Source organism: Acanthaster planci, linkage group LG03, assembly GCF_054643075.1.
Source record: "Acanthaster planci isolate LZ-2023a linkage group LG03, COTS_SCS, whole genome shotgun sequence".
Taxonomy (NCBI): domain Eukaryota; kingdom Metazoa; phylum Echinodermata; class Asteroidea; order Valvatida; family Acanthasteridae; genus Acanthaster; species Acanthaster planci.
In genome coordinates, this window is record NC_141779.1 from 25,085,998 (window position 1) to 25,107,339 (window position 21,342).

Genomic DNA, 21,342 nt, shown 5'->3' on the forward strand with positions numbered 1-21,342 from the left:
ATTCCAAAAAATTCCTGTCTCGTGAAAAAAACCCAAAGGAAGTGAAGGTATTGAATCTTTCAATTTCCATTGTTTCAGCTTTGTGGGGATGGGAAGTCACTGCTAGATGCTTTACAGCAACCCCTCAGTCCCGAGAGCGAGAACTCCGTCACTGCACAGACTGATTACACGGCCTCAGCGAGTCACGTCTTAGATCTCATCCATAAGGTGCTACATCATCATCGACAGCTAGATGAGCTGTGGCAGGCTAAGAAGATGGTGCTGTGTCAACGTATTCAGCTCTGTGTATTCCAGCAGGATGCGGCACAGGTAAGATTCAGGATAATAATCTCATCTCCATGTGTATCTTCTCAGTGCACAAGTGCCCCCTTACTGCTGATAAATGGAGAAGCCTAGGCTGCATTCCAAATGCACTACTAATTTGTGAAATAACCTGTGTTCAATGCTTTTAAGAAAGCTTCCTGTCTTGTTTGTATGAGATACTGTCACTCACCCAAACTGAAGAAAAAAATCGATTTCCACAATCTGAATCATTCAAAGACACTCACTGTGTGGAGGCTACTATGTTGATTAATAAACATGGCTAGCTGAAATCTCCTGATTAATCAACTGCTTTAAGCCAAATTCTGCTCAAATGAAGTCACAGTTTCTGTACTCGGCTCCGATTAGCTTTATGCAAAATGTATTTGTGCACATATCAGACATTGCTAAAGGCCCCTGTTGTCTCCCTAGATAGTCAGTGGATGAGAGTCAGACTATATACTGTACATAATGTCAAACTTAACATGACAACAGAGTGCATCCATGCTTAGCATAATTCTCCTACAAAACTTTGGTCACTCATTGAGTGTGAGCAGGTCCTCTCTCACTCTCTTTTACGAATTAGTCACTCATGAGTGCCCACAGTTTTCTTGCTTTCCTTGGTGACTTTGATACTGGGATTGGGGTGCTATTTACAGTTTATGTGCAGTAGGTGAACTTTATATTTCACTTAAGATTTCATATTGATCAATTACGTTGTACTAGCCTAATGGATGTTCTTTTATTTTGGCTTAATACAAAGTGCTTAAAGGGTAACTGTTAGAAACAGGAAAAGATGGTAAGCAGGAATAAATCATTTGGAGGATCTGCTCAATTCAGTTGCCTTTTTCATGCTCTCGACTCAGGTGCTCTACTGGTTGGAGAATTACGGTGAGGAGTTTTTGGCAAAGCACACAGGTGTTGGCAAAACATTGCACAAAGCCAGAGCCTTACAGAAGAAGCATGAAGAGTTTGAAGCCATTGCTCAGGTAAGTGATTAAGATTATGGATGCTGTCTCATCAGGACTAAGTGATCAACCACATTATGCGCCTTGAGCAGAAGCACCCCCTTGTTGGTTGAAAAGAGGTATGTTGATGGGGAGTGTTCATTTTAGTATTAGTGACATGACTGCAACGCATGCATTTCATAGTCGTTTGTGAACCAGTGAAGTGTAGTTCCCACCAAAGGAGCCTCTGTTGCTTGGGAACGTGCACCATCTCTTGGTTCCCAGGGTTCTCCCCAGGATTTTCCAAAATGTGTGGGGCATTTGTTGTGGTTCACTGACAATTGTGAAGCCACAGCGTGGGCTCCGGGGCCCGCTTAAGGGCCCTGACAAATTTTGGACTCCGCATGCACTCTAGTGCACTTTACAGCATTTCCTGAGCTTTTCAGTTGCTTTTTTTGACTGGCAAATGAGACTGATTTAATGGACTTTTTGCAAAATTTTGTTAAAAGACCACTGCTTTTTCTTATGCATCAGTCGCTCCACGTGTCAAACGCATTTCAAACACATTAGTATGAACACAATACATGTAACACATTGGCAAAATGATTGTGCTTCTTTTATGTAAGGTGGATACATGTCCATGTAATAGAATTATATTGACAGAGTAAATTCTTGGATCTAGTAACCATCTGAGGACAATTGAAACAAATGACGCTGTCAAAAAACTTTGCTTTGTCTTGTAAATTATGAAGTTAAGACAAACATAATAAAATAATACTGTGCATATAAATACATGTTTATGTGACATACATGTAAACTAAAATAAGAGTTAAGCAGGCAAAAACTCTGATATACATGGTTTGTTCATAAGACGTCACACTTGTGGTAACATGTAGTTGAACTTCAGTGAAATGAAACACAGTTTGACTTGAGGTAATTCCACATGTGACTTTACATCACAGAAAATAAAAAAAGAACCAAACTTTGTACTTTTTCCGTCATGACTGCGTGTTCTGACCTAGTGTGGCTCGCAGCACACGTTGCACATAGACTGGTTCTGCAATGGACCCATCAACTATCGTCAGTATCTTAAAGTGGATAGGCGATGGGAACTAGTGTCAAAGTGAAAATCGAAGCATCACACATCTTGGTAACATGTGACATCACATGAGTAGTATTGTTCCCGACGCAGGTGCCTACATCATACATGTATACTGCCACACCTGCCACGTTGATGAAGGAATGGGGTCAATGCAGCAAGCATAGTGAATGGTGTAGCGTAGCATGGTGCTCCCCACACAAGAAGCCTCAGATTGCGCTGTGAGGTATCTTTAGCTTTGCATGCAGTAGGCGGTGTGCACAAATGGACCATGAATGGAACGGACTACGAGGCTGAGGATTTCATGGGACATTGGCTTGAGTGCGTTATACATGGCCATTTAATACTGTGCAATGTGTTGGGTTGTTTACGTCTAACATTTATACATGTGTGTACGCCAATTTTTTTTATAGTCCTACTGCTGTACTTTGTCCAGCTGCATCAAGCTCAAGACAGATCTTAAAACCATGAAATCCTTAGGCCTACTTGATGTGTAATTACACTAATGGTAGGCCAAAAAATATTGTGCGTATCGGGGACCAAAAAAATGAGTATCGGGCATTTTACTGGCATATTGGCAATGATCGAGGCAAAAAATTTACGTATTGGGCTGATACGCAGGTTTGTAGCTGGGGATAACCCTGGTTCCACTCAGGACAGGTTAGTGTAATGATGTGTGGATTATCTGTCCATGGTGGACAGGTTTTTATCTGAATAACTTGTACTGGTATATTATGGACACCGGTTCGTTTTGGTGACTTTGTACCTTCTAAGTTTTTTGTAGTTATGTGAAGAATTACAAGGAATGGAATCATTACCAAAATTCTAGTGGAGAATTTGAAACTCAGGTTTCAGTTGTTTTCTTAGCCAAAATTTGTTGTAGAGCTCATTTGCTACATGTACAATGCACATGTAGTTTCAACTGCTCAGACATGTACATACATGTAATCTTCCTGGAACTCTGTAAATTCAGTATGTTCACACAACTCAGAATGTTATGAACCAATTTTTTGAAGTTTTTTCAAACCAAAAGTTTTTTACAAATACATTAAGAATCATTGCAGTTTTACACTTCATTAATTCAGTTAGTGTCAACAAGTAGCTACCAAGTCTGAGGAGCATTATTTATAAAGTCCCTACTCTGTACAGATTTTCTGAATTTCATTTTCTACAAGGACTCTTCTGCTGTATGAAATATGATCAGTAAGGAATCACATGATCTCATTATTAGACCTTGACCAAGCAGCATTGGTCCAGTGACTCAATTTAAGTTGCTTTATTGATGGGGCAAATGTCCAATGGTTACAGACTCTGTGATTGGTGTCACAAAAGGAATAGAGTCAGTAACCAAGACTTTAGATACATGTAGAAAACAAGAGTGCAAGATAAAACACAGGAAATACAATCAAAGAAGTGGAGTTCATACCTGAGGAAGAGGCAGGCAAAGCAGGAGATGGATGGATAACAATGGAATTTGGTAGTGTTACATGGGAGAGGATAGCCTACAGGTAGGACAGATTGAAAGGGAAAATTGATGAAGAGGCCTTCCTTCAGTGAAGCGAATAAGCTGATAAGAATGCATAAAAAATGATGCAGCTATCAATAACTAATTGTATGAACCCCCCTTTAACTAAAAATCATCCTTTCATCCATGATGTGTGAAAACTCACTAAGATCAATACCTACAGTACTTTCAAAAGGTCATTGAACTCGGGCTAGTCACTCCTTTTCCAGAAACCTCCATTGTTGGACACTGTGATCTGAGGATTTCTCTTAAGTTGAATACATCAGATAAGCAGCGCTAAACATTTCTCAGAGGGGTATTTGTATACTGAGAAAAGATCTCATTCATGTCTGCAATCATGCTGCAGGAAATCCCAGTAACGGATGTGGGACTTTCATTGTGTACAACCATTATTCTGTTGTATGACAGGTTCTGATACGTATATGTTGGACATTTGGAGGATTTTAAAACTTTCGTGAATTTTCAGAGAAGTTTGTTTTAATGATTTGATTTTGATTTGAATTATTAAGTTGCCACCACGTGAAAGTCAATGTGAAATAATTTTACAGTAATTTCTCGTAAAACTCAAAAATGGATAACTTGAAACACTACATGTAATTACTTCAAAGTCACACTTCATTTCCCTCATAAAAATAAATGTACGGTAGGATATAATGTGCGTGAATACCTCCAAGCCTCAACATACATTCACATGTACCTGCACTCTGCTTTCATTTATTTCAGAGTTTTGTTTGACCAATAGGAAAGGAATGCCTCATTAAACACTCACAACCAAGTGTAAACAAATACTGTAGTGAAACTTTTCAGGAGTCATTACTTTCCAGCAATGAACATACTTTGTCTTGTCATGTTGGGGTACAGTATGCATGCTACCATGGTGATTGGACATATTGCAAATTATCCAACCTGTGAATGCAAGATTGCCTTATTACTGCCGCTCACCCAGTTGTAGCTGACTGTCCAATCTCTGGCTCTTTGTGATAGCCATGTGACAACATTGGAACTGAGGCTTTCGAGTTGACCTGATCATTATTATTAGCCCAGATGCAGTTGATGGTTCGTGTGGGGAAGCATACATTTTTGTCTGACGTTCTTTCCCTGTGTTCTACCTTCTCATGATCACAGATTTCCACTCGGCACAATGCTTGTATTATAACATACCAGTAACATACATGTACTTGAAGAAGTCAATAATTAGTTCACTGTTTGGCATCTACTCCAAAGGAACTCTCTTCATTTCCTCTCCAGGCGTAATGTGAAGGCTGTTTTCTCGTCTTGTCTCAAAGGAATCTTGACTATATTGGTTTTTACTGTCAAGGATGTTTGACACATCCTCGTGATTAAAACTAATGCAATATAAGTAAAATCTTCTTTCCCAGGGTGATGACAAAATGACATGGCTCAATACCCAAACGCATCCTTTCTCACCAGCATGATAAATCAAATATTTGTCTGAGAGCAGCATACACTATTAGTCAAGAGGTCTTTTCCCCCTTGGATAAATCCTATTTTTCGCTTTAGTGGTTGCATTGAATGAGCATAGATAAGCTTTTTTCCTGGCTATGTTAGCAATCACTGTACACTTATTGAATGGCATAATGAAGCAAAGTACACCTCAATCAGGGTCTTGTTCAGCAGATTATTGAGGATTAAACAAGTTACAGAAGTCATGTCATCAAGAGGGGGCTAACAGGTGCATGTATTGAATACAGGTAACTCACTTGAAGTTGAAGTGGCATTTATAAGAAGTACTTAAATCACGTATGTCCGCCAAAGTGACCATCAGCTGCATGACACATGTAGCTTTCTGTCCACTTGCTAAAATGCAAAAGTCACTGAAGACCCTGCCCCCAAGTTTTTGCAATTTATTAAAATGTACTCACACATTGGTGCAGAATGCAAGCAGTTGTGAGTTGTCTTAGAGGCACATACTGGGATGTACAGTAATTAACAACATGCATAGCTGCATGTACAGGCAGAGCTGTTACTGTACTGTAAGTCCATCTGGTTGCAAAATAGTTCATTGTGAAAAGATATTTGCCTCATTGTGTGTGGCATGATACTTGTAGAGCTCGTCAGAAATCTTAATGTATTGTATTTTCCTATTCTGTACATTGTATTTACATGAATTTAATGTTTGAATTTCTGTTGAAGTATTGATTTTCTTGTTGCTAAACAACCTGCTGTAAACATGACAGAACATTTGCTACAGCTGTCCATCAGTAAATTCAATGCCCTATTATAATAGACAATGTAATATACATGCAGCTTCTTTTTTGTAATAAATGGCTCATAAAAGACAGGTATCCTGCTCATCTTATTATGGCATGCAAATGTAAGCAAAACCATCCCTCCTGGGGTGTGTTGGAATCCCAGGGAAGTTGGCCTTGTACATGAATGCATGCTGATAATCAAATTTGTAGGCCAAGTCATATGATACATACGCATATGTCTCTCCTTGTGTAGCATATTGAATTCTGCCAAGAACTGAAGACTTACATTGTCATGGGTAGCCAAGCATGGAAGGCTAATCTTTTGATTTAATTGACTGAACTGTTTGTGGATTATTCAGATTTATGCCTCTATGGGCAAACTGCAAACTGGGTACTTGCAACTGTGCTGGGGACAAACCTTGCTGAGAGTAGCAGGGGCCATGTCTGTAGTAATTTGAATGGGCCTGAGGATATGTTTTGTTCATGGAACTAGCCTACAAACCGGACCATCAAGGATCCTGTGCTGGCTTGTGTGCTTGTGAGCACATGCTGTTACATGTATGTGGTGTGAATGCAGTCAGGGAGACCAAATCCAAAAAGGATGTGGATTGATACATCAGCAATTTGTGATCTCAATCTGATCTACGTTTTTCCTTCTTTATTTTAGGTGATGATGGATGCAACTGAGTTCCAAGTGATTTTGTTATTTAATGAATTGGCGCTATCCCCATTTAGCATTGATTTTTCCCCCTCCCAAATGTTTTTATTATGTACATTGTATTTGTAAATAGCTCAGATATAAAAATAAGCCTACCGGTACAGTCATGCACCATGGATCTTGTTGTAGTGGCTTTTTCCATCAACCATATTATGTTTTTTACATCTGGACTGGTGCCTTTGAATGCTTTTCAGAGAAAGTCTGCATTAGAAATTTTGTGGGTTTTTTTTTATTGTTATTATACAGTAGATACAGTTCCCTGGATATAAAGTACGAGTTTTTCCCCATTGAATGCATGTTTCCACTGTTCTGTGACTCGTGTTATTGTCTGTAAACCTTTTGCTGCAAATGGCCAATTTTCCTGAGGGAATTTTTAGTACATGTTTTGTACATCTCTGGTCTGTGCTCAACCTCTTGTTTTGTGAGTTCCTTTGTTAGTTTTAAACCCTTCGTCTCTCTATGTGTAGGGATTCTGAAGGGTCAAGTTTTTCAAACTGTTTTGATAAGAACTTTGCATTAGTTCTGGGTTGAGCTTACAGACAGTCCAGCTAGGCTCCAACTTTGTGGTGTTTGTATTTGAGAATCTTTTTATTGAAGCATTTTTAGGGTCATTGGTTGTGCCAGCACTACCGCCAGTTTTCACTTGTTCTGTTACCATGGCATTTCTGCTAGAAAATTGAGATTTCAATCAGCCAATTGTGCCCTGGGCACAAATTTACCTCGTTGATAAAATGGTTCGTTCCACCCCCAAGCACCAACTGTGATGTATGATTGGCTGGGGACCGCTAGATTTATATGCCAAGGGGGATGCCATTCATTTGGCTGGCCAAGTGTGCTGACGGATGGATAGATGGTGCTGATGAATTGATGTTTGGATGTGCCTGTATCACTCACTGGAGCACGTTTCACCTACCAGTATGTGTCATTTCTGAAGTTTGAGCTTGTCAAGATTGAAGGGCAGTCTAGTGGAGTGTCTCCTGAGGATAACTTGAGCTCCTTGCCTGGTAGTTTGACAAACCTATTGTACTTTCAGCTTGTAAATTTTTCTCTTCTATAAAATAATTCCCCAGCGGGTATTTTGAAGGCACCAGTGCTGTATTGTACTGCCTGTACATGTACTTTTGGTGGAAAGCACACGCACATGAGTCTGCTCAATAAACTCACTTTGAAAGAATTGTACTGTTCTTTTCTCTGTACTATTGTATGCAGCAGCAGGGTTGATAAATTCAAGCAGCTGATTGTAATCGGCCAATGAAAGCTGTTTTCTTTGCTTTGGATTTCAAGGCTTTTGGAGTAATGAGAGAGAGAACATCATCAGCGAAGTATGTCGTGACTGGATAATATGTAGCATCGTTACTTGGATGCTTGGAACAAGCAGTTGAAGGATGTTGTGTCTGTGGATTGCAATTTTATCATCTATTTCCTGACTGCTTACTGAATTGAGATGATCTGAGAAGTGTAGCCCACTAGCTTAACATTTAATTGCAAATTACCCTTGTGTTGTTGAGGATGTGCGGTAATATTCGAAAGTTTATCGGTGTACAGTTGCAGTATAGAGCTATCCTTCATGGTAAAACCAGTGCTGTGACTTCTGACTAATTGATTGAGGTTTGGACTGGGCAGGTAGTTGTATCCAACCCATGAGTCTATCACAGAAAATGAGATGACTGCCTGTAATCTGTGACCTCTGCTGAACACTTGTCTTGTTTGACATTTGGCTGACTGCTTGATTAACTCCAAACACATGCCTAGTGTAATCACTGCTGTTAGTCTCTCCTCTTAGTAGTCCAGTCAGCAAGCCTGCAGGTAATCCGGACGATCCACTGAAAATCAAGGCTACACATCCTTAATACCAGAGGAATCTCACAGGCCAAATCGGTGGACATAAAGGAGGGTCTCTCCTGACTGAATGTAAACAACAGATGTCAGTGTAAACAATTGTGGACTGGGATTTTGCCAGATGTGGTTTGAGATGCCGACGTTGTATCTTCCTTTCTGAACAAAACATTGTTTTTCACTTCTGAAGTTTATTGGAAGCTGGGGGGTGTGTTCGTGAATTAATGTCTTGGCTCGTCATCATTTGCTGAAATAGGCACGTACCCCTGTGCTCTGTGCATGATATACCGGTATCCTGCTATAAACAACAAGTGTGAACTGGATGCAGATAACCTGTCATATAATTGTCTCATAATTTCTTGGATAGTTTGCTCCTATATCACATCTCCCTCGAGATATATTAATACCTCTGCAAAGCCATTCTCACTGATCTGGTAAGTGCCATATGATATTGATGAATGTGTATTTATTGCATATGTACATGTACATGTATTACTTGGGGCTAGAGAGGTGCCAGGCCAATCCACTAGAAAATGGAAGGATTGAAACGATGATGGATGTGGAGGCTGCTACTGTAATTTGTTTTCATGAGAACGGTGTAATGTTGATAGCCTGAAAGTGCATTGTGGCTTGCTGTCCAGGGAAACATTTTAGATTAATACACATTTGGTTTGAAATTGTTCCATTTAACATGTAAGGATGTTGTGTCCCATTTGCCTCCTTTGGCACTTCTCTCAATAGTTCATCAACTTCATGCATAAATCCTCTGAATTAGAGAATCTTGGATTATTCCAATGATTTGTGTACAAGAATCAAGACATTCTACATGTACGTTGTAGGCTCACACATCATTCACACATACCAATTCAGTTCTTCCAATTGACGTAATGCTACCTGTGCAGTGTAGTAGTCTTTCATTATTGTAGCCTCACAAGACTGATTCCAGGGCACTTCTTCCTAAATCGTTCAAAATTGTCTCTTGGCATTGTTTTGGCGAGAAGGAAGCTTTAGTGGGGACATGGCAAAATTGAAGTGTGAGGCATGCAGCTCTTAAGAGACCTCAGCAAATGGAAGAAATGAATGTCAATAGCCTGGAGCCTTGATGACCTGCACAGAAATTGGTATAGGATGAGGGGAAGATGTATGGGAGTAACCTGCATGAAGACGGGGGCTCAGACAGATCGTGTACAGGTGAAACTTGATTGTTATAGTCTACAGGAGACTTTTTGCCTTGGGCAAATAACTGGATCTATAAGGGTTTTGTTTGCCCATTAATGCTAAAAAATACAGTAGTTCAAATGTTTGGATTATAAAAAGGAGGTTCGCATAATAATTGGGTTTTTTTGTTTTGTGTTGCATTGTTTTGTTTTGCCAGCATCATCATCTTGTATATGTATCTTTTAAATTGTGGCCACCATGAAAAAGAAAAACACACAACAGATTTGGAACACAAAAAAACTTCATCGTCTGTATGAGAACCAGAGGATGGAACACCCTTGCTTCAGTTGAAAGGATTTTCATGAGAGTAGACTGAATACCTCTTCTATGATTTGGACTGAGAAATCCCTTCACAAGATCTAGTATTCACTTGTGTAGAATGCTAGAGAAGGAGGGTGTCTTGATGTTAGACAGGTGGAAATCCATGGACATGCACATTGTAGCAGCCTCTGAGAGTATAAAAATACATGGGACAAGGCACAAAGATGTGAAGCTTATCAGCACCATGCTCTGGTGATACATTAAATTATTCCTTGACACCCGTCGTTTAGAACTCATCCCCCCTCCAAAAATACAACTCTGAAATAAACACTTTAGAAGCTTAGTTTTTAATTTAAACTGCATGCCTCGGCTTCTGACAAGCACTAGGTTTGCATCAAGATGACAAAAAATGTTGCCAAACCCAGAACAAAATAAACCTTTCTTTGATATGTACAAAGAATCAACAGGCTGCTTGCTGTTTGCTGCCTCAGGCAGGGATTTGTAGAGCTGAGTATAACCCCAGTCCACCAATTAGACCATTCTGGGTTGCTGACCTAAACTTAACAAGAAATCAAAAGTTGAGCCTATGTTATGTACTTTCTATCCCACACTTGTGTCAGGTACTATTGTGCACTTGTTTGTGTAGGTGCCACAGTAGTTTTGAAAACACAAAGAAATATGTTTTTGGTAGGTATTGGTAAGATTACAGCCGTTCTATTCTTTGGCCATTTGTTTGCTTAATTTGGAAAGAAATGGCCTCAAGGCGTCTTTGAAACCGCTGTCGGGTTGCCGTGTTAAATAGGGAAGAATTGTTTCTATGAGTTGGTTGGTATTATGAAAGCTTTATTAAATTCAAAGAATTGTCCAAGTTTGGATAACAGCCAGCCATTATCAAGTGACATCCTGACCGCTTCATGAACCTACTCTCATCAATTCTGCCTCGTTGCTCTGTTGATGTGGTTACTAATTTGTCATGGTACCATTGATGTGTCCATTTGTGTCAGTGTTCCATGGGACAGTGCATGTGCACTTTGATTTTTCTGTACCCCACAAAAGGGGAGGGGACAATTTGGCACTATGAGGGGGAGGATGGAGAGGGAATAGCGTGTAGACTGTATTTAGATACTACCCTGTAATTTAACCTGGACCTGTCTTTGTTTTGCTTGAATGATTCTCTTTGGACAGTTTACCAGCCTTACATATTAAGTTTAGCTATGGTATTCCAGTGGCTTTCATGATAAACCTACATTGGAAATCTTCATGATGTGAGACAACCATAGTAGATGTAGATGTTGAATTTCTACCACAAGGCATCATGAGATGTGCATGTATGCAGCCTATGTTCAGGCAGAAACTAGGCCTACAGGTACATGTTACAGGTGGCTGGAATGGATCTGATATCCATCGGAAATGAGAATTTTTCCTGAAAAAAGACTACTTTGAAAAATACTAATGTACCCCAGTAGTAATCAAATTGAATCTGTCTTCACCTTTTGATCCTGCAGTAAATGCTACTTTTCCAAGGGAAATAGTCCCATCTGTTTCACAGGAGTAAAACCTTGTCATCAAAAGCCCTCATTGTATACTGAAATGATTAGATTGCAGCATGCTCATTGCAAAGTAGACTTCTGGTATCCCTTGACTTTTAGTCCCTTGCAGGCATTCATTTTTTCATCCCTTCCTGTCCCCCTAATAAAGGCAGACTTTGTAGCCTGGCAAGCATCTGCCCTCAACTGACCCCTGAATGAACTTTATTGAAATTGATTGAAGCCAGAGCTCTGTTGAGGCAGACAAACAGATGGATCATGTCATGAAGAGTATCAGGATCGATTGGTGCCCTGCAACATGCAGAAAATTTAGCCCAAAAAATGCAAGAGGTAAATCTAAACATTAATCATGATTAAGGAACAGCAAATCCTTCTTTTATTTCTCACTGATTCTACAGTGCTGAACTGATCACTAAATATACATGCATCATGCAAAATTCTGACTGACTGAACTGTTTATCCCCCTAGTTATATGAAAACATATTCTCAGACATGGATACCCGAGTTCCTTTTATCCCCAGTTTCTTTTCGTTCAGAAGCCCCCTAGGAAGAAGAACAATGACAGGTTCACATGCATGTTTTCATATGCGATTTATTTGTTAGTGAAAGGATGGAATATGACCAGTCAACTTCTGCATGGTCTCTCCATCAACAAAACTTCACACTTCAGTTCTTGTGCTGAGTACAGTGCCCCCAAGTTGTTTCTGAAGAAAGGTTGCAGGCAGAAGTGAAGTATGCTTAAGCTCCACACCTTCCCTGAGCCCCTTAACTAAAGCAGAAGGTTTGCGACCTGTGTTGACTGTGTACATGTAGGCCTCCTAACTGTCATCTCAAAAATTACCAGTAATCAAATTTTGAAGGGAACTTGTACCTCTACTCTCACATGGCAAATGCAGAGTTTATGAAGGAATGTGGGGTATACATTTGAAGAAAATACCAATGAAGGAACTTCAAAGCGTCACTCTTTTTGTCCTTTTTAAATGTCCTTGATAAAGTATTTAGTTTCATTGTTGTTCAGTAGAAGAACTGAAGGTCATTTGTTGTTTTTCTCTTGGCTGCCTTGTGAGCTATACAATTCAGTTGTGGTCTTAGAAGTCACTTTGTGCCTTGTGAAACAGCAATCATTACCTTCAAGTATTTCCATTTCAGTCCAGCATCCATGGAATAATAGTACTCTAGGGCAGCCCTACATGTACTCGACAGATTATTTTCCTAGATTTCCTGAAATAATTGGCCAGCTTTTCATGAGTATATGGAGAGTTAACTAGAACCTGCTTCTCATTTTGTGAACATTGTAAAATGAAGTTGTTGGTCAGTTGACTGTCAGTGCTACAGTGGGTCCCAGTAGTGATGGTTAAAGCACATCTTTACATTTTGTATGTTCATGAAGCAGGCATCAGTTCGCTAGAGAAGTTTAAATTTGGTTTAGGGAATCTTCTATTTCTGAATGCTTCTGTTAAACTTTTAACTTGTTTGGATTTTCGGGCTCACATAATTTGTTTTTTATGTTTACACAAAGTTTAATCGTTAACCCTTGTATCTTTACATGTGTTGAAATCCAGCTACATGTATAATGTACTTAACCTTGTTCCCTGGAGACAAACTAACATCTCTCTTTGTAGAGAATCCCACAATAGTTGTGAATTCTGCATCAGGAGCATGCTAATGTGTACACACGCATTTGGACCATTTATTGGAGTTTAGTTTGTCAGTTTTTCTTAATCCATAACAATAGTGTGTTTTGTCTGATCTTGAAAAAATGCCTAGAGTCCATATAATTCCAAGGAAAAGGGCATTTGATAAGGTCACTTGATGGCAAAGAACTCACAAGCTTGCTTTCAAAAGGCTTCATTCACCGGATTCCCAACTTCTCGCAATCAGACAGAATATATTCTTGCATTTGTGTGAGATTTGAATAAGGATTTCAGGTTCAGTAACAGCAAACATTCATCATTGTCTTTTGAATTGGTTAAGCTCTTTTCACAAAATATCTGTGTTTTTTGAACGATAAACGTTCCCTGCATTTAGCCATCAGGCAACTTCAGAAAAGATCCAAGTTACTTTAGGGAGAGGAGAATTCTGTGATTCACAACATGTGGAATTATAAAATTGAGTATCGCTTTACCAACAAGTAAACCAAATTTACCTTGCTTTGAAATTTCACAGGACTTTGTCGGCTGTTTATTTTGCTTTTTTTTCCTGCATTACACACCTTCAGATCAGAAATCTTTATGATTTGAAATAAAGGCAAGCAGCATTTGTACATGTTAGAGATGAATTACCGGTACGTGTACGTATTTATAAAAAAAAGTAACATGAAAGTGTTTCTCAAGTGTTTGTAATTTGTTGGCTAAGTGTAAATCACCGTTTGTTTTGTTTCAGTATTAAATGAAATCTGCCTGTTCTTTTCCTACTCATCATCTCCAAGTCAGTTTTCCTCTTTATCCCTTCATCCTCCTTGACAACCTATCTTCTCTGAAGAGACAATGTCAAGCCATTTTCCTGTTATGACATGAAGTCAAGTGAGTTGCAGAAAGGTCAAGGTCATTGTAAATCCCCCCTCCTTTCGTCTTGACAGTGAGGTCTCCTGGTGCAGTGGTTTTTATGCGGAGATGCAGCTCCTTTGAATTAACTGTTCTAACTGTTTAACATTTATTCCACCAATACTTGCTTCTTCCTGACATGACAGGTTGGAGAAATCCACATTGCAAAAATCAGGATTGACAAGGATATCCATGTATGTAAATGACATCAGTGAGCTTGTTTGGCCTACCAGAGAGGCAGTTGGTTTTATGCACCTTTATTACCTGTTGTGAGTGCCTGTAAATTTGCATAAATGTAACAAAATGATGAAAATCTAATCAACTACAGTATTTTTATGCCATACTTATGCCATCGTTGTGGAGACCTACATGTCATGTACCTACATGACATGTACCATATGTACATGTACATGATCTGATTCCCCTTACTTGATTGCTCTGGCCTGGATCTGATCCTTCTTTGCAGGATCAAGTGTAAAGGAGGGGGGGTTCCAATGCCACCCAGTGATTGATGTCGTGTCAGGCACTATTGAGACCATAGTTCCTGTAGGTTGATACCAAAAAGATTTAATGTGAAGTTTTCAGCATGTCTGCATAGTGTCCAACTAACAGGTGTATGGCACCATTTACAGTGCCATGTTATTCTCAGTAAAATGCAACCTGCTCTGCTTTTTGAAACCATTTTTTTTAACTGGTGATTACAGGCTGGAGTTTCTTCTGAGCAGTTTCACAGAATGTTATGGAGAGATTAGTCTGGCCGTATTTTCCAAAGTGTTGCTTATACATGTAGTGTTATTGGAGGAACTGCTGGGTTTACAAAAGACTGTTGTTGATTAGACCTGACAGGGCTTCCTTGAACTTGATCTCCAAGAATGGAAGCTGTGATAGATCTACAAAAGAGATGATTTCCAGATGGAGCTGAGAAGTAGTGCAATGGAGGAAGTGGGAGGCCTCTTTAGAGATAATGGATAGACAGCTTACTTTGATGGTGGTGATGTGTACAAAAAGCCCCTATTCCTGGAAATAGTTGACACTCAATAACCTACATGTTACAGTTGCAAACTCACTGATACTGACATTGATGACTGGCACATGGCAGATTTGAATTACATACCTGCTGGAAGGCCACCCTTGCATTTCAATTTCAAATAACTCAAGTTGCTGAATATTGTATTTTTTCTGATTGAATTTGAATTCCTAATGGATCAGACCAGACTTAATGCAATGTAATCAGTTAACAGTGTGTTGTTTTCTATTTGGTTAGAACTGTGATGTGAAATTACCAAAAGTGTCTTTGAGATTTCTACTTATTAAAGTAAGCTACGTTGCAAGGGATTTTTTTTTGGGGGGGGGGAGAATTTGCTGAGCAACCGTGGCAGTGTTCTTTATTAATACCGGCCTGACTGGGATCCTTTCTAAAAACCGAAAGCACACAGAATTGAAGTCTGCCTCATTCTGTATTCTTGCCAAGAGCAGTTTACAAGCATGGTCATTCTGTCTTGCCAGTTTTGTTGTTCTTAAACCAGCGAGACGATGAAACTCTATTTGTTTTCCTGCAGTAAGAACATGTTAATCGATTGTGTCCTTTTCCCTGGCTCTGTATTGAATTTACTATAAGGTGTATATGTTTATTGATCGGTTGCCTGAGATTTATTCACAGGAACGGCTAGGCTACATGTTACTTGAAATGCACAGGTACTTGGTAAGAAGATCTACCCAGGGGCTACACTGTAGGTGATCCATGGCTTGAAGCCTTGCTATGGTCCCATCCCCTACCCTCCAAACAGATGTGATTAATTTCATCTATCAACTTACTTTGCTTTTTGTTTTTGGATAAGACATGTCTTTATTGAGCCGGTTAAACTTAATAAAATATTCTATAAATTTCAATCCCATTGAATTTGAAATAAAAGGCATGTTTTTAGTATTATCAAACTTTAGATACTTCTTTTATCTTCTTCTCTTTTTTTGGGGGGGAAGGGGTTTGGGGTTGGCAGATTTATGAATAAAAGTCATAGATTAATAATTGTAGTATCGCATGCTTCTAAGAAAAAAATCATTTCATGACCAATTGTAGTCTGTGAAACCTGTGCGTTATTTCATAGAGTTTATGTGAAGGATAAGCCTTGTGTTTAACTCATTGTATCAGCTTGTTGGTACACATGCTACATAGCTGTAATATCCATTACATATCTTTCCAAAAGACATACTTTCAAATCCAGTATTTGTGCCAATGGCTATGGATATTCACAGCATTGTATTCACAGCAGAAACCCTAAGCCCTAGCCATTTGATTCACAGACAGAAACAGAGAGGTTCATCTCCAGGCATTCCTGAAATGCCACCATCATCCCAGAGACCCACTCAGGAATGTTGACAAAATATCTGACTATCAAAGCTCCTTAAAGAGCACCTCATGCTAAAAATGTCCTCAGCATCAAAGCACTGACTGTTCCTACTTGAAGAATTCTTCAAGAGTTTCAGCGGCATGGGTGATGTGCATTGTACGTGTACCCATACACTACATGTACCTTATCCAGAATGCTTTCTCTTTTGGGATGCCTGGGGTGTGATTTTTAAAGCTTTATTGCTTTTGTGAAGACTTTCCAAGGGATAAAATCACACTCTCTGATGTATGTGTGTATGTGTACCGGTACTTTAACTCCAGTAAATCCAGATTCCAGATTACATGATCAGGATTTCTGCAGCATTTGAAAGAAAGCAGTTTTTCAAAAGCTTCTGTATTTCCATGTTTGTGTCATACAAACAAGATGTAATCTGCATGTACCATGGTTGGATGTGAGCCAGCAACCTGGTGACTATCATAGCGATTAATACATGTAGAGCCTGAAAGTGACAGGTCACGCAGCAAGCTTCCGGAACCCTCGCGCGCTCCTCCTATAGGGATTTCACATAGGGGCTGTCCTATCACATTCGATAATTTTTGGAAGAATAATTCCTAACTGAAACCACCCCATGAAATACTCATGTTGGAATTTTACCTTTGTCTTCCTCAAGAAATATTTAGGAAAAGTCACCTGGAGATGGGTAAAAAATGAATTTCATCAACGACTTTTCACCTCCAGTGATATGGTACACAGTCTACATGTAGATCTCCTTGTTCATGAACGTTTGTTTTCACTCCCCGTGCTCACGTGAAAATGAGATTATAAAATGTTGCAAAGATCTGTAATCGATGGGTTCCTTGTTCCGTTGATTTGACATAAGGCAGTTGTTGTCAGCAAAGGTTAAATAAAATAATAGAATCGTTCATAAAAGTATATTATTGCTTTCAGTTTATTACTTTATAATTCAAAAAAGTTTGTCAGATATTTTGATCTGTTTTTATTTCGGCTTTTACCGACAGACTGCCATAAAATTTCAAACAGTAAATGTTCATCTGTGTACGAGAGATGGGTCAAATTTTGGCAGGATATTTCTCTTTTAGGTTAAGTAATTTTCCAGTTTCTGTAAGTTGATATACTGGCAAATATTTACCATAACCCTTTTTCAAAGTTGGATTTTTTAAGAAAATTTTTAAAAAAATTTACAAATTCTAAAACCTTTGGATGCTAGTTTTCCTATTTGGATGCTATTTTTCCTATTCAAGGGTTCTGGAAGCGCACCCTCAGGGGTCAATTTGCAGGCTCTACTTGTCTTATGTAGGGCGTATAGGTACCAATTACACACTGCATCACACTGCAGATGAAGCAGACTTGTCACCCAACATTTGTACTTAAATTCACTTGAGTTTTCAACTTTTGCAATTGTACATGTACATCACAGAATATCTGATCTGATCTCACAAATCAGATTTATTTTCACTTTCCATGTGTAGTATGAGCTGGCCGGTAAGTTTGTAAGGTACATGTACCAATGTCATGACAAGAAATATAAGACAGGTTCCTGAGAATGTGGACCATTACTTAATGTTCGACTTTGGGGGTTCATTTTTCTTGAAGTGAACAGCAGTGAATTAATTCCTAATGTCTGATGAAATGAGGGAAGTCATGGCTGATATCTGGAACACTGATGACCATGCCCATCTTTCAATTTAATTGGAGTTGATTAATTAAAGTCTCAAACGTCAGCATTTTGACGGAGGTGAACAACCTGTTGAAATCCTAGCCAAATAAACGTTACTGGGAAGTAATAATCCCCCACAGTTATTTTACACAGACTTGTATGTGGTGAAAGGTGATAACATTTACACATGTTAAAACCATAATCAAAAAATTAAAAATCATCTCTCACAAATAATCTGATCCCAAGTCGGCAGTCACGAATGTCATTCGATTCTTCAAAATAGACTGCGAGTAAAATCAAAATTGATGTACAACACAAGCTTTTAAAAAGTGCAAAAAACACCCCAAACCATCATTCTTTTATGACTGGACTGATCACGTTTTCTTCAAGTACGTTTCCGAAAACCGCAGTCCAAAATACCGATCATGGCGATTTTGCAGCGTCCGTCGATATCTCATGGTGACATTAGAGGAACGTTTGCTGCATCGTGGGCTGTTTGACGTTTGACATCAACCCAGATAGTGCTCCCTCTTTTTCATTCGATGTTCATGAGCCCCTCCACAGAATGGTGATGATCCAGGATTTTTTCTTCGTAACAAGGTTTCTCAAAAGGAAATCTTTCAAACTGAATGATGTTCACAAAAGAAATGGCATCTGAGATACAAAATACTATTCATGATGAAAATTTAATGCTCAGAGTTGTTAAGTTTGATTTACTTTCCGGTGGGGATATCTCCAAAATAAGCAGCAAAATGAACATCGCACATGACATTTTCGAGCACTACATGCATGTGACAGCGTTCCGGCGTTGTCGAATGTCACGCATTTTCCTTTAAGATTCTCGAACATTTTAAAAATTCTATCAAATATGACATTCGCAAGAAACCTTTCGTGCTCATTATACATTTTTGATGCAGCCAAACTTAAAGATTATTTTCGGGGTATGAAAGGTATAAGACCTGGCAGCTAGATACATGCAAATGGGCATAGTGAGAGTGATTTTAAACAGTAAGAGAATGAAGAGAGCCAAACCTTTCTCATTATTTTCGTCAATTTTGTGCTCTTTTTTTTCATGGTTATTTTTTTTAAGTTATTTCTTAGGTGCTTTAAAATACATCAGTTGAAAAATATACTGAATTCTCCTTGTTGAGAGAAGTTTTGAAATCGAGTCCTCTGGTGCAAACACTTTGACATAAAACTTTAAATGAATTGAACTCCATTTGATTTGCACTGATAGCCAACCAAATGTACATAGTATGCCTAATTATCCCCAAATAATCATTTTATAAATCTGAATGTGCTAATTTGTATTTTACATGATCAAAGTCACTCTTTTAGAAGTTTTGTAAAATGACATGCAGAGTTGCATTTTGGTCCATTTTATGAAAAACATGCTATACTATGCTATACTAAGCTGATACAAATTGTGTGTAGTTTCAATACTTGGTAATATTGACAAGTGATGGGTAATTACTCCCAAATCCTACTTGTGGCTTACAGGTCTGCAAACTGTTCTCTGAATGAAAGGTCATCATTCTGTACCAACATAGGCAAGATCCTTCCAGTAGTGACGGTGGGGGAATAGCATGCCTCAATGGAAGAAAGATCGTTTCAGATGAAAAAATAATTTTTAAAAGTAAGAAACATTATACACATACATTTACATGTACATGTATTTCAATGCTGCCATGTTTCAATGAGAATTACATGTACTTTGTATATACATGTATGTAGGCTGTACATGATGATACAATTAAATTAACAAATCATGTACATATACACTGTAGATAGATACATGTATACTAATTGCTATAAATCAGTAAGAAGTTGTGGGATAAATTAGTTTTACCAGAATTACAAGTTAATTACCCGCCAATACAAATTCATAGTCACAGCACACATGTACACATGTACATGGACTGCTTTCAGTTGAATAACACCACATGGGAATCAGTAAAGGTTATACTGTCTGAACTAAAATTTTATGTTCAGTACATGTACCGGTATGATATATGTACTTTTAATGTTGAGCTTGCTTGTTAGAGGAAATCTCCTTTTTTTCCCCCGCAAAGGAGGCAGTGTAGGCATTACTGTAATGGAATTTGGCATGTTTATTTCTGTGTGGAACTAGTCAGGTGGAGATCTGATGTCTCCCTCTCTGAGTTGGATGGTTGCATCTTGGTCTTTGGTGAATAAATAAATAACAGAGTGGCTTTATCCAGATAGCATTTATCACATGTCAGGGTGTTTCGATTAGTCTCTACTCCTTCCAGTGTTAATTTACGGTACCTCACTCAACTCATGACACACTTTTTACCGGAATTGACAGCATTACTGTGGAATCAGTGATTGTGTCAAATCTGGCATGTCATCCGTAAACTGTAGATCAATACAAATAAGTCTAACTCTTTACCGCAGCCCAAAAGGGCTGATTAAAATGTAGTATTTGTTTCATTTTATCCCACTTTCCAGCCTTTTACAGGCCCATTGCTTGACCAGAGACGGGGGAGGGGGGTTCGTCAAACCCAAAAGTGGAACTTGGGGCACTGTGAACACATATTTTTATACAAAGGCCTATCTTAATGTGCTTTGGATCACAACTTCAACAAGTTCCATGTTTGTTGTGAACCAAAGGATGCGTGTTAGACTTGCATAGGCCCCCTACTTTAGTTTTTAAGTTCCCAGCATATCGTAAATTGGCCTGGTATATGAATTTGCTCTTTACCCCGCACGTTGAATCAAGCCCTGGGTGACAAGCGAATGATATATGAACAGTATTATTTTATAAATCTCAGAAAATCCCACACAAAAATTCAGAAGTTCAACAAAGTGATAAATTGTAGTAAATCATTGTTACCTCCACTCACCTTACTAAAAACTGTTTAAAAAAAGTTTGGGGCACATTTCATTTTGCACTTCGGGTAAAAATAGAAAAAAACTGACCAAAATAAAATGTCATCAGAACTTGGTAGCAGGTATGTGAAATTGACATTTATGAATCAGAATATTTAGAGTTTGATTAAATTTCACCTTTTGTGAAATTGGAGGTAAAATATTGCTCCATACACAAACGTTAAAAGTGAAAATTTGAAGTGTCCATAGGACAGTT

At 38.7% G+C, this 21,342-nt stretch overlaps 1 protein-coding gene across 2 annotated transcripts in view; it reads left to right on the forward strand.

Moving 5' to 3' along the window:
• The window catches only part of LOC110981085 (kalirin-like), a 177,909-nt gene that overhangs the window by 52,285 nt on the left and 104,282 nt on the right, over window positions 1–21,342 (forward strand). For both annotated transcript variants that reach the window (XM_022238308.2, XM_087134254.1), the window contains exons 12-13: window positions 79–309; window positions 1,167–1,289. In XM_022238308.2, the coding sequence (XP_022094000.2) occupies window positions 79–309; window positions 1,167–1,289 (354 nt within the window). The remainder of the gene's footprint in view (window positions 1–78; window positions 310–1,166; window positions 1,290–21,342) is intronic.